General features: G+C 35.6%; 1 protein-coding gene across 10 annotated transcripts in view; it reads left to right on the plus strand.

The window, feature by feature from the left end:
- Positions 1-14,160, plus strand: part of Myo10A (Myosin 10A) — a 696,078-nt gene that overhangs the window by 462,450 nt on the left and 219,468 nt on the right. For 8 of the 10 annotated variants that reach the window (XM_069828898.1, XM_069828899.1, XM_069828900.1 and 5 more), the window contains 6 exons: positions 237-382; positions 1,424-1,685; positions 3,171-3,327; positions 5,200-5,338; positions 9,037-9,186; positions 13,112-13,365. In XM_069828898.1, the coding sequence (XP_069684999.1) occupies positions 237-382; positions 1,424-1,685; positions 3,171-3,327; positions 5,200-5,338; positions 9,037-9,186; positions 13,112-13,365 (1,108 nt within the window). The remainder of the gene's footprint in view (positions 1-236; positions 383-1,423; positions 1,686-3,170; positions 3,328-5,199; positions 5,339-9,036; positions 9,187-13,111; positions 13,366-14,160) is intronic. The other 2 variants (XM_069828893.1, XM_069828895.1) reach the window with 2 other exon arrangements.

Genomic DNA, 14,160 nt, shown 5'->3' on the forward strand with positions numbered 1-14,160 from the left:
TGTAACAAATTATATAATTAAACATGGAATATAGCCATTAAATATAGTTCAGTTATTACACTTTTAATTGCCATATAGTACTTCCTGGAATGTAACTAGTCAATGGCTGCAATGTTTTTCATTGTAAGTTTATATGCAGCATGTTATTTTCTTAAGTAACACATTATTTCCCTAAAGTTGTGGTTAACATTGCCTTCCCATTTCATTGTCAGTAACTATTCTGTCTTTTCATGCAGGTTCATCAAATCTCAATATGCAGGAAAGAGGGCGGCACCAGGGAGTCATTCTAGTCGAGCCTACATCGAGACACGCAATTCGGAGAAATCGGATTATGGAGCAAAGTCATCGGCTCTGTCTGATACAAGTGAAGCTCCATCTCTCGGTGAGTCCTAGAGTCTTAAGTTCATACTATGGTCCACCAAGCCATGAAACATATCATCATCAGCACGCCATGGCTATCTGAACATGATACAGAAGTAAAACCTGTCTTCGAAGTCATCTCATAATGGTTAGCACACCTAACCGTAAAATGAGTGGCCCGGGTTCAAATCCTGGTTAGGACAAATTACCTGATTGAGGGTTTTTCCAGGATTTTCTTCAAGCAATTAAGAGCAAATGCTGGGTAACTTTCAGCGCTAAAAACTGGACTAATTTTGCTGGCATTATCATCTACAGTTCATTCTGACACTATATAATCATAGCAGTTGGAAAAACATCATAAAATAAGTAATTAAAAAAAAAACAAGTCATATCGATGTCACAGTCTTTATTATAATTACTCATACATAGAAAATAAGAGGATACCTACATGTCCCGGCCTCTTCTATAAGTCCTAGTTCGTTCGTAAAAAAAAAAGAAATGTTAGATTTTCAGTAAGAGTATACTTGAATCTCTGTTGCCTGTGCACTGCTATAGTGGCAGCAGGCCTCTGACATCAGGACAAAGCTTTTCTTCTGACTCCAAAGCTTCTAGTATCTCACGATATTTTGGACTGGTAGTTTAACAAAATATTTGGAAGTTTGTTTTCTTTAATTCATATGTGTCTATACCAATCTCAATTGTGTTACTGTCATTGAAGTTATATAGGTACCTATTAATATAAATATATAATGTAAACACAAATAAATATATACATTTACTCATACTTTGTTTTACAACTTAATTTTATTCAAGTTACGTTTGTAACAATTAAGAATAATTATCATTAAAGATACAATTATTGTATTGTTATATTTTTTATGATGATCGAGAAGAATAGTTTAATTTACTTTAAAAAGTATGATTGAACATTGAATTGAGGGATGCTTCTCGTTTAAATATTTGTATGTTAGCGTAGATTTGTTATATTTGATCGTAAAATGTGGAATTACCAGTACACAAAATGATCATTTCTATAATGACAGTGTCCATTAATTTCTTGCAGCATCACATGTACGACGTGTTCGTGTCCCATCACAAGCCTCGGATGTGGACCAGTTCCTGGACGACTTGTTCATGCCAGTACTGGACGGGAATCTAGACGAACTGTCTGATGCTCGATCACTGGCTGCATCCATAAAGGGTGGCGGAGACCTGAATAAGAACGAGGGGGATGCACAGAGGAGACGCAGGCTGTCCAACAGCAGCAGTCTGGTCGACGACGAAGTGGCCACCCTCACAGGGTCTTCTGCAGCATCCACACTCAGGTGAGCAGTGATAATTTCGAACTATTTTCTTGGGATTAGAGTGGAAGGACAAAATTAAACAGCAGTGGGAACTAGCTGGGATTAATAAGCGACTAAATAATATTTTATATCATCGTAATGTGCACCTCCATTTACACACACTATTATTATTATTATTATTATTATTATTATTATTATTATTATTATTATTATTATTATTATTATTATTATTTTATTTTTATTTTATTTTATTTTCTTTGTTTTTGTTATTGTTATTATACACAAACAGTCGTACAGCATATCCAAAACCACTTTTTCGATGTCAGGATTACTGAAAATGATCTGAAAATCGATTTTTTGTAACATCACAACACTCTCTCTATGGAGAAGTGAAAATGTGAGTAAAGTAATAGTTAGCAAGTAAAGTTTGTGTTAATACACCGTTTTTAAAGTAAATAGATCCTATCTCTGACATAGAGCCAGTATTGCTGAAGTTCGTTTATATCTGTATTTGAGTATAAGCAGTGAGGGTAGTGGGAAAAAACCAGAGGCGGTATGCTACCCCAAGATTTTCCTCTGGCATACCTCGATTTAAAAAAAGGCATACCCCCTCCCTTACAACATAGACATATATGATGTATACAATAAATTGTTTCGTGCAGTCAGTAACTCGAATCTTTGAAGGTTATGCAACACATTAAATTTCTTAATAAAATAATTTCAATTTACTTCAGTTATTTACTAGAACATTTTACAATGTCCTTTGAGACTTATCATTTAAAATAATGTTAAAGCTCCAAAGTGCCTTACTTAATTATTAATAAAAAGTGCAACAAAAAGAATGACACAGTCACTAAATTGACAACAATGGTCACCACAAGCTACAGACCACAACCTTCTATATTTGAAATACTACCGTTGTAAACATTCCAAGGGTTGAGCTTATCAAATAAGCGTCTCTAAATACACACTGAATACAGTTCCAGAAGGCTGTGGTTTAGATTTACAAAGCAAACAGATAGTACTTCTTGCTTTGAAGAAATGTATAAACAAATTTTTATGATCACATATTTTCAGTGACGGTATGTCATTTTTCACTAACAATATGTTTTCTGGCCATAGAAACCAGTGGCGGCATTCCATATCGTCTCACTTCCCTCAATGAGTATAAGGGATTCCCTAATTTTCAGTTCAGGTTTTTAAGTTAGAAGTGACTTGAAATTGAACTAACAGTCTAGTCTATTTGTACCTGAAATTTCGGTAGTGAAATCCTTTCTCTCAGGCCACCCCTTGAATTCATCACTACAAAATAATCTTGCAGAAAGAACAGAGTAGAGCGAATTCTGTATCACATAGAGATATGGTTTAGTCGTAGACAAGACATTTTAAAAACAGTTTACATGAAAATGGTGAGTAAAATTTAGCAAGCAGCCCATTGACTCACAAACAGACTAAACGGAAGAATGTCATAAATTAGAAAGCGGTATCATGTATTTTTCTTTGCAGGTGGCCCAGTGGCAGAGATGAGTCAGCAGAGAATGTTGACGACTACATTACCGACCTCTTCAAGCCAATATTTGTGAATGCCAGTTTACAGCGCCTCACCAAAGCTGCAACATTAGCAGGTGCAATCAAAGGAGGTGGTGGCATGGAGTCTCATCAGGTAAGACGTCTTCTCTTCCTCTTCATCATACAGTAAAATCCCTCTTAACCGAACTTCGCAATGTTTTGTTTATCCCTGCAATATTTTGTTCATCCCCATAGCATGGCTACAGATTTAACTGTCACAGGAATTCTACATATGTTTTCCACCTCCATCCCCCAAACACTTGTTTTGTATAGTAACTGGGCATGGCCAGTCCCATTAAGTGAGACATTCTTTTCGCAACCCCCCCCCCCCTCTCCTCCCACTACCCGGGAATTACAGGATTATGGTGTATGCATTCCATGTAAGTTTCTAATTTCTCATTCATTTTAGTTATCGTGTTATCAGTATGTCTTATTTTTTAGTTATGCGAGTAAAATGATTATTGGATGAAAAATTGATGTGCCATTACAATATTAAATTCATTGAATTTTTGTTTATAATTTACATGTTTAACGATCTCTTTTCCTTCCCACTTTTGCCGAAAATATTTCTCATTGATTATCCGAAAAATCGCATTATCCAAAATGGCTCCACCCCCTTTATTTCAGATAAACGGGGTTCTACTGTAGTTCCTTTTTATAAAATAACCTTAAATTGACTTAACTGTTAAATATATAATAGCAATAGTGAAAATATTATATCAATACTAATTAATAGCAATTCTGACTTAAAATTCGAAAGTCCTGGAGTTGATTTCCTTCAAGAGAGAAAAAGATTTATTTATTTTCTATATAGAATTGGTATTTACTTCTTCAACTTGCGCCATATTGGCCACAAGGCCAGGAAATTCTATGATTATTATTGCCTGACATTGGTTTAAAATCTTTACAAGAATAAAGACGGAAGAGGGAATAGGGTTCAGTTTCTGAAGGTGGATGATGATTATGATTACGATGACAAAGATGACGACTATTACTACTACTCAAGGATGCCCGCAGGATCCAATCTCAGTGGTAGCAAGATGGTTAGAAAATTAAGGAAACAGATGGACGAAGAGAGAGAAAATTGAACATGAAAAATAGCCAGTTCTGAAATCTAAATTACCTTGCACACGCATTCATAATTTAAAACACTCGCTTCTGTTGAATTGTTTACCGAGAGGTTGAGAAAACATGTATCGAATACGTAGAGAAAAATAAAAAAACGCGTAAAAAAGTAAAAATCTCAGTGGTAGCAATTGCTACCACTAGCTACCCCCTGTGGGTGCCCTTGCTACTACTACTACTGTTGCTGCTGCCACTGCTGCTGCTTCTGTCGCTACTACTACCACTTCTGTCACCAACACCATTATCCATAACTTGAATCTGTCACTGTAGTGGTTGGAGAAAATTAGGAGTAGAAATAGCCACTTTCGTGAGTGGGATTACTGGAAGCATCAGTGGTAGCATCAGTGGGAATAAAATGTTTTTATTGCTAATAATAGAGCAGCAAGAACATTTTTTTTTATCACAAACCAACGGTGTAATAGGAGGATTCACAACGCCACTATTACAAATTTTTTGCAGGACTGCACTAACTAGTTATAGACAATAGTTTTGTAGATACATAATTTAATTGTTGTCCACACCTGTGGTGTAACGGTTAGTGCGTCTGGCCGCGAAACCAGGTGGCCCGGGTTCGATTCCCAATCGGGGCAAGTTACCTGGTTTTTCTGGGGTTTTCCCTCAACCCAATATGAGCAAATGCTGGATAACTTTCGGTGCTGGACCCTTAGATTCATTTCACCTTCATTATCATATTCACCTCATTCAGACGCTAAATAATCTGAGCTGTTGATAAAGCGTCGTAAAATAACCTACTAAAAAAAGATTTAATTGTTTTTACAGTTAATGATTTTTTTGTGTTACGAGTTTGAAATGAGCTCTTTTTTTTTTACCAATTATGCAGACACCTCAGAGTCAAACAACAACTGCATTTGGCTTTACACCAATTGCAAACATGACGTCTCCGACTCCTGTCATGATGTCTGGGATGATGTCACCACCCCCCATGATGATGCCAACCATACCACTCTACACTCCAGCAGGTAACTTACATTATGTCCTTGCGCACAGATATTTTGGTATACCCGTATAAGTAAACTCCGCTGTAAATAATACACACCTAGCTTTTCGTATTCATATAGTAAGTCTTAAAATGTTGGGAGGTTGATTGCACTTCAAACGATGGGACTCGTGACAGAAATGCACATTGAGTTGTTAAGATGGCAGATTTTCTCCACATATTTTGAAGTCAAAGTCAATTGGAAAGTACATCCCAATTCAAAACAAATTAAAAAAAAAATAAAGAAAATGCAGTTTGATCAGCAAAGAACTTCATAAATAATAAATATAAATAATAATTTTTAAACCTTTACTATAATGTAAATTAAGATATATATGAAGCAAATATTTAGAAATGTAGAGAATCAGAGAACAAGAATGAAAAACCTCCTCCACCATTTTCAGATCTCAGTACTGTATCTTAACTATGTTCACACCACACACGAAAACTGAAGACAAGAGAATGGTTATTTGGTTTATATGTTCATATATCACATACTACTGCCAAGCAATGAGAGGAGTGAGGTAAGTTCCTCAGGCTATTTTATTCCCTTTGGCAACAGGTATTGCAACTGCCAGGAAACAGGACGCAATACTTTCCCATGAGAGACTTTTTATAAAACTGATTACACGTATTGTAGCCTATAGTCTCACTCCTGGGGAAGACAGCTCTTTGGAATACAGTGCTTGTCACATCACCCCCATTTAGTGCCAAGGCCCAGAAGAAACTGGATCTGTACCTTGATGCTGCCTGTAGGCGTGCATAGAGTGTGCACAGACACTTTACCATTACATTTTTACAATACTTTCTTTATCACATAGTGAGAAAGTAAATTACGAGTGCTGAAGGACAGGAACAAATCTTGTAAATCAAGAACGATTTTTATCTTCATACCAGAATAGAATCTTCTGGCCTTATTGTTCATATTAAAAAGTGAAAGTATTCTCTTTAGACTATAAAAGTGCATGTGGAAGGGGGGGGGAAATAGAGGTAGAACTCCATGACCTCGGCACTATAATGATTTTGTATGGTCAGCTGCATGTTCTGACTGCTTTTACCCTCCCGGGAAATATCCGGTACTCAATTTGATAAAAAGCCAAGTGGAGGGCCATTTTTGAAGTTTTGGCAATGAGAAGAATTCAGTCACCATCCAGGATTCAACTTAGGACCTTTCAGTTTGTAGCCAGTTGCTCTACCAACTGAGCTATCGAGCCACCTGTTGTACATATTATTAATATGAAGAATTTATCAAATAAGATGGCATAATGAAGTGACCTATAAATTGAACCAACAGAATAGGTGGAGTTGGTGTTGACTTGGGTTTAGGTTAGGTGGGTTTAAGCTCTTCGCTTTTCTTCTCTGGCTGTACATGTCTGTATGTTGCGTTTACAGTGTTTCATTTGTTATATTTCTTGTTTTGAAGTGTGGTTCTGCTTGTTGAATGCTTTTTCTCTTGCTTGTTGTATGTATATGTCTTAATGCTGTAGTAGTGTAATGTCTTGCTTGTGTTTTGTACTGTATCTGCAAAGCATGCTTCGTTTGTTTTTATTTCTTGTATTGTTTTATGAAAAATATAAGTGGAAGAATCAGAGTATTCACTAGAAATATGCCATGACAAACTATATTCATTTATCTTCTTCTGTCTTACTTTAAATAAAAAAAGAAACACAAGTAACTAGGCGCATCATATTTTCAAATTAGGTTAGAATATTGGATATGTTCGATACAGGCTGAATTGTATTATATTTATTCCTTTTGAGCTCAAAATGGGTACCGGGTACCCAGACTTGTTGTACACTACCGTACTCCCCCCGTTCTCTTTCTTTTCGTCATCTGTGTCATCCACTGCAGTCAAGAGACTGTTCACAAGTTCATACCTGTATCAGGGCCATAGATTTTTAAGAATAATGAAAACCTTAGCATGGCTTCCTGAACATTTCATTTTCTAGCCTATCCCAAAATTTAATTCTGCTAGTTGTTATCTTCACCTGTTTCTATCTCACACGTGCCTTCACCTCAGAAATAATATTCTCCACATCATCAGACTAATAGAACTCAGAAAGGAGTTTATTAGCTATATCTGAAGTTGTTGCAAACCAAACAACCATTACCTATATATGTGTCTTCTTCGATACTGAATGGATTTCGTGGAGTAAAATTGTTACTGAGTAACAAACTACCAGTTCAAGACTGAAGGGAAATTTTAACATTTCGTTATCGTTTGTTGTTGGAAATGAATATTTGATTGCTAATATAATATATAACTAAATTACTACTTATTTATGTTCACCTTTTTTTATATATAATTTACTGATTGTCAGCGCATTTAGCACTATACAAACCACTTCTAAATGAAATACAAATACAATACGTCACATAGAATTGAGGCCAGCCTAGATTGGGCTCCTCAGTGAACAAAAAATTGTTAATAAGTGGTATAAATAGCTTGGTGTGATGATACATTTTGATTATAATATGAGGTCCATTCGAAGTCGTCTCTTGATTCTAATGGGAACTGTGGACTTTCTTCTGAGAGAGTAGTGGACGGCACCTGGTACATTTTCTAGGTTATTATGGAACTTATGTTGATCTTAAAACTGTAGAAAACTATTTTTGAAGTTCAATTACTCGTTGATTCTACTTGAGTTCTAACAGCAAAAAGTTCACACCTGTGGAGTAATGGTCAGCGCGTCTGGTTGCAAAGCCAGGTGGCCCGGGTTCGAATCCCGGTTGGGACAAGTTACCTGATTGAGGTTTTTTTCTGGGAGTTTCCCTCAACCTAATATGAGCAAATGCCGGGTAACTTTCAGTGCTGGACCCTGGACTCATTTTCACCGGCATTATCACCTTCATTTCATTCAGATGCTAAATAACCTAAATGTTGATACAGCATCGTAAAATAACCCAATAAAAAAAAAAAAAAAAAGAACAGCGAAAATCTAAGTACACTAGCTATTCAGAGATTGGCATGCCTTGCGCAAGATTTAAAACACACTTTTAAAAAGTCATTGGTAAATATCTGCTACGATGAAAAGCCTTATGGTTACAAGTATAGATGTTTTATTATATCTCTGCCTCTGTGCAACGTCACAGTTTGTTGTGATGGGGAAGAGAGAGACAGTGAAAAGTTGTAATGCTTTTTAATACTCTGATGCCACGACAAAGATAAGCTACTTGAAATTTAATGGTTGCTCATTAACAGAGATACAATGCAACATCTGTAATTATGTAAATTATCCAACTCAAAACAATACTTCTGAAATTTAAATTTAAACTACTATGCCCACTTTTCAAGTTCTTTAAACTCTGTGTCCATGGAAGGCCTATTCTTCTAATTTTTTAGATTTTGTTTCCTGCTTTGTTTGACACAGATCAATCTATGTCATTGGATCTGCTTTCTCATCTGGGACGTTTGTCTGCAAAGGCTAGTCATTTTGTCTGAATCTAATTTTTTTTTACATGCAAATCTATGATATGTAGTCTCTTTTTCGAAGGAAGCCATGCTAGGAAATGAATTTAGTTCTTTTAATTTCTTTGGCACTTCTTGTGGCATGTTTTATAAATCTTCCACATTAAACATTTTTCATACAACATAACCTTCTGAATGTCGATATGTTTTAACTGTACCCACTTGGCTAACCTTGCGCTTTCTCCATGTCTCGTGTGTTGTTGGCTATTCAGCCCAATCATCTGCTAGCTTAACGTACATGGGCCCTGCAGGGGGGCTGGCTGGTGCTGCTCAGGCTATGGCTGCCATGCCACAATTCTACTCGGCACCGATGTCTGCAGACCAAACCGGTTTCATGCCCATCCCCATATACAACATGCAAGGTATGATAGAGTTCCCCTTCAGTTGTGCTTCGGTTAGACTTTAACATTGATTATTATTAACCCTGCTGCCAATTGCTTCAGTAATACCAGCTTTACGAAACAGTCTACCTGTAAGTAGGGTTACCATAATGTTTGTAAGCCTACTTCAGATCATGACACTTTCAATTCTCTCTTTCTCTATTAGTTTATTTCTAACTCTAGTAGGTACCTGATCAGGTATTAGGTCTATGATACAATTACTTCATGCTAAATTACTTTATTGCATTGGTTGACTATACAGTTCACTTCTCAAGAGGTGAAAGTAGAGAATTCTTATGATGATTATGGAGTGAACTGTTACTTCGATAAAATCTTTCCAAGGCTACACTTTTGGTTCACTAAAAATATCAATTGTACTTGCTGGAATAAACTTAGGTTTTCAGTATGAGAAACTAAGTTACATCTTGAAACTACAGTACCGGTACCATAGTTCACATCACACAGGGATGTATGGTAACCCAACTTACAAATAGTAGGTATATGAGTCAACACAGCATCATAAAGTTTTGTAGATAAATAATGGGATTTTTGTATAAACAATAAAAAAAAGTCGTTAAGGAATTGACATTCATCAAATAGCAATGAAATCAGTAACGTTATGTATTTCTTAGCAGGAATAATTTTCGTATCCATACTCTTTGTATAATAATATTATGTATTAAAATCTGAATAAAAACCTCGAATTTTTTATCAGTAATATTTTTAATGCTAGATGCATGCCTCTTTCAATTTGCTGAACATACTACTTTTATATGGTATTGAAATGCATTTTGTCGGGTTCTTGTTTTAGTTTAATTAATTAGTATTCAACATATAATAAGAAATAATAAGAGAATAGATTATATTGTACAAGTTACGTAAATATGCATGCAACACTGTAAAAGTGAATACTTATTTTTTATAAAATTGTGGGCTATCTCTTTCTTATTGTTTTAGTTTTTTTCCAAATAAGAGAGAAAATGCATCTTTAGTTTGTGAATAAAGGAATAATTATTTTATTTTTTAGTCTAGTAATATTTATATGTTGTTAATTTAGTTAGTTTCATGAGTAACTCTGTAAATAATTATATTCTTCCACCCTTGTTTAATTGTCTGTGTCTTGTGTGATGTTTCTTTACTAGAAATTTTTAAGTATATAAGCCTTTATGTTTTTTGCTATATTGATGTTACCCTGTAATTCACATTCTTCAGTATACTATCCAAGTTAGTAATATGATTACTTCTTAGTTACTAGTTACTTTTCTAATTCTTCATATCTTTTGTATGATACGAGATTTGCATTAGTGGTTGACTGCAACAAAAACATATTAGGAATTCCTATATAATTTGTATTACTTTGTACCCACTACATTCGGATTTAAAATGTGACTTATAACTAATTAATAAGGAAAATCTCGGAATGATCATATCTGATTTTATTCTCAATTCATGAAAGAAGTAATTTTTCAATGATATTTTGCTGAATTGCAGATCTTATATATTCATTTAAATATATATGTAAAATTTTCACTGGAAGTATCAGTTTTGCCAATCATTAGCCTACATAACCTATGTGATTTAACGTAATATTTTCAAATAAGTCGTTCCAAATACACAGTGATTCAAAAAGGATGGTGCAAAAGTAAAGACCTCTAGTAATACTGACAACAATGATAAACAGTCAGTTATTCAAAATAGTGAAAGCGACATGTCTCAAGGTATTGTGTGTTTATTTGCTAGTTCATGTCATCGCCACTAGAGACGTAGTGTAGTACTACACAAGATAGTGACAGCGAAGCAAGTAAGAAGAGTTTTGCATCATGAAATTCGCACAGCCCCCTCGGCTGTTGTAACAGCACAGTGAAATTTTAGGATTGAATTTGACAAGAATGCACCACATAGAAACTGCATTGCGTGCTGGGTGATGTAATTCGAAATTAGTGGCTATTTATTTCCTAGGAAATATCTGGTCCATCCACAGACTTCGAAAGATACAGTAAACAGGATAAAAACCATGTGCGAATGTAGTCCTAGAAAGTCAACAAGGTGGGCTAGTAGAGAACTACAGGTGCCATAATCCACAGTATAGTGTATCTTATGATAGCATAATAATACCCTCCCAGAACATTGGATCAGCCATGCAGGATAAAATGATTCACCAATGTCATTCTGGACCCAACGATCGCCAGACTTAACCTGCGAATTCTTTCTGTGGGGATATACCAAGGACTTCGTGTCTATCATCCCCATGCCATAGAACCTGAACGATCTGAGATGACGCATCACAAAAGCAGTGGAGTCAATGAGGACATGCTGGCATGAGTCTGGATAGAACTGGAGTACCGTCTCGACATCTGTCGTGTCACCAACGGGGCTCAAATTGAGCTTTTGTAGTGCATAGGCAAAACTTGGAAGTTAATGTGTCTTTTCATGCTAATATACAGTAGAACTTGGTTATAACGACATCCAAGGGACCTTAAAAATTATGTCGTTATAAACGAGTGTCATAGTAACCGAGATTCATATTATCAGTCTAGTGAGGTGGAAAATTAAAAATAACAAACTTAATTAGACTTATTTTGGATTTATGTATTGACTTTTAAGCCTACAATGAACATAATAAAATACACGTAGGCCTACAATTATAAATACAGTATTCTGTATTAAAACAGTTTGTTCAGTACTCACCAAACTACTTTACATAGAAGTGAAGTAATCAGTCATTTTACTCTGTTGTCTTCTACTTGCCTAATACACACTTTCTAGGGCTAAATTACGTTCTATGTTCACAATTTCAGTTGCAATTTCACTGCTCCCTTCCCTAGCTTCATAGAACATGTTCATAATTCTAATGACTTCTAAAGCATCACTCACTTCTTTTAGTGGCCATATTGCATTAAAATGCGTGTAGGACTTAGTGAAAACTTCCTGTCGAAACTGATCTAATACAGCATGAATTCGAGCAGGTTACAATGGGGTGGGGAATCCGCCTGCATTCCAGAGGTCAATGACAGAAGGGGACAGTAAGGATTTACCAGATTTCAACAAAATATTTCTTAAAATACTTTGATTCTTAGAAAATCTTATTCCAAACTGAGGTTGAAAATGACGTTATATGCGAGGTAGACGCATATGCGTTTGTCATATTAAGCAAGGTAGGAAAGCATATGTCTTATGGGGAATTAGTTGGGACCACAGAATATTTGACGTTATAGGCGAGGTGTCGCACAAAACAAGGTCGCTATAACCAAGTTCTACTGTAGTTGTGTTCAGTTCCTTCAGTACTGAATAAATCAAGTTTAATTTTTCACCATCCTTTTTTAATTTATCTTGTATAATTTTTTGATAAGAGTGATTCATGAGTAATAAATGTTTTAAGACATGGCTTCGAGAGCAGGAGAACTGTTTGCTATTAAATTTAAACTAAAACATGACGATATAATCGACCCAAAATGGGGTTGTTATAAATTCAGTATAGTTCATACTGAGACATAAGCCATACTTACAAATTTTACACTTCTCTGAAGAAAGGTTGAATGTGTCTTTCTGTGATACCTCTAGAATTCACAGCGGTCTAACATTTTATTTTGGTAGCCTTTATGTAGCATTTATTTCAGTTTAATTGTAGTCGTAATTTCTCGTTTTATTGCTAATATTAATAGGATAGGCTCTAAATGAAATAATATTGTATCAATAAAACTTAGTACAAATTCAACATTAATAAATGGAGGTAAATAAAATTGTTATTGGATTCGATATCTGCACTTTAAAACATGAAATTAAGTCTTAAAGAGTCCAAGTTGGAATTTGAGGTAAGAAACTGTGTTAGATTAGTATTTTGTTTGGTTTGTAGTTCATAATATATGTAATACAAATAGTATAATTGACCACTGTTCCCGCGACACAGGTTTGAGCCTGCCAACATTCCCTACACCGGGACTGACTCCACAAGCAGGACAGCAGCAGGCTGGTTCCCCAGCAGTGGACCCTGCTGTTGCAGCATACCAGCAAAACCTGCAGAGAGCTTTCCTGCAGTCAGCGATGGCGCAGAACATCCAGATACAGCAGCAGCTGCTGGCACAGAATCAGGCCCTACAGCAGATGCTGGTGCAGCCTGCATTATCTGCGCAACAACAACAACAACAACAACATGTCACGCCAGTGAGTAACAACAAGACTTTCATAAAGACAACCTGTCCACATCACTTTCTCAGTGACTGAGTGGTTCCCATGCTTGCTATAGATTCCAAGGATGGTGAAAATTTAATAACTATGGAAGTCGTTCAGAAATTCAGAACAGAAATAAAGGAAGGGGCCATGTTATAAATTTAAATTCCATTTTCAAATAATTAACTGTTATAATGTCCCTACAACACTTAGATATTAAAAACTTAGTGAGCTTCACTACAAATTAGTGTTCACAATTATCAAACAGGGGGGGAAAGGAACTGGCCACCATACCCCATTATCACCTGGCTTAGTTGCCTCATGAGTGGTGCCTTATTGGTGTCACTTATGAAGTTCAAACCTGTCTTCGGACAGTTGACTCAACAAACAAAACAAATTATCAAACCTTCATATGTCATTCTTTTGTTGAAATTCGAAGTGCTTTCACTGAATCATCATGGATTGTTTCTTGTTTAACTTTAGAAAAGCTCGGAATGTACAAAAGAAGTTCATAGACTTTTTATCTGAAAATGATGGCGACTCTTTCTTAGAGGAAACCTACCTTTGAGTATTTTTCGAGTTTTTTTTTTCCTTTTCTGTATACAGTTCCTGCAGTCTTCTGAGCATTCTTATAGGTTATGTCATACACAAGCTTTGGGTCAAAGGAAATGTTCTATATTCTTCTTCCACGTTAAAAAAAATTTAACAAACTATCTTATGGGCAGTGGTGATGCATCAATAAGAGGACGTGAGCACCGTGTTTTCGTTAATGCACGGCCATTTTTATTA

The sequence above is a fragment of the Periplaneta americana genome, chromosome 6, assembly GCF_040183065.1.
Source record: "Periplaneta americana isolate PAMFEO1 chromosome 6, P.americana_PAMFEO1_priV1, whole genome shotgun sequence".
Classification (NCBI taxonomy): Eukaryota; Metazoa; Arthropoda; class Insecta; order Blattodea; family Blattidae; genus Periplaneta; species Periplaneta americana.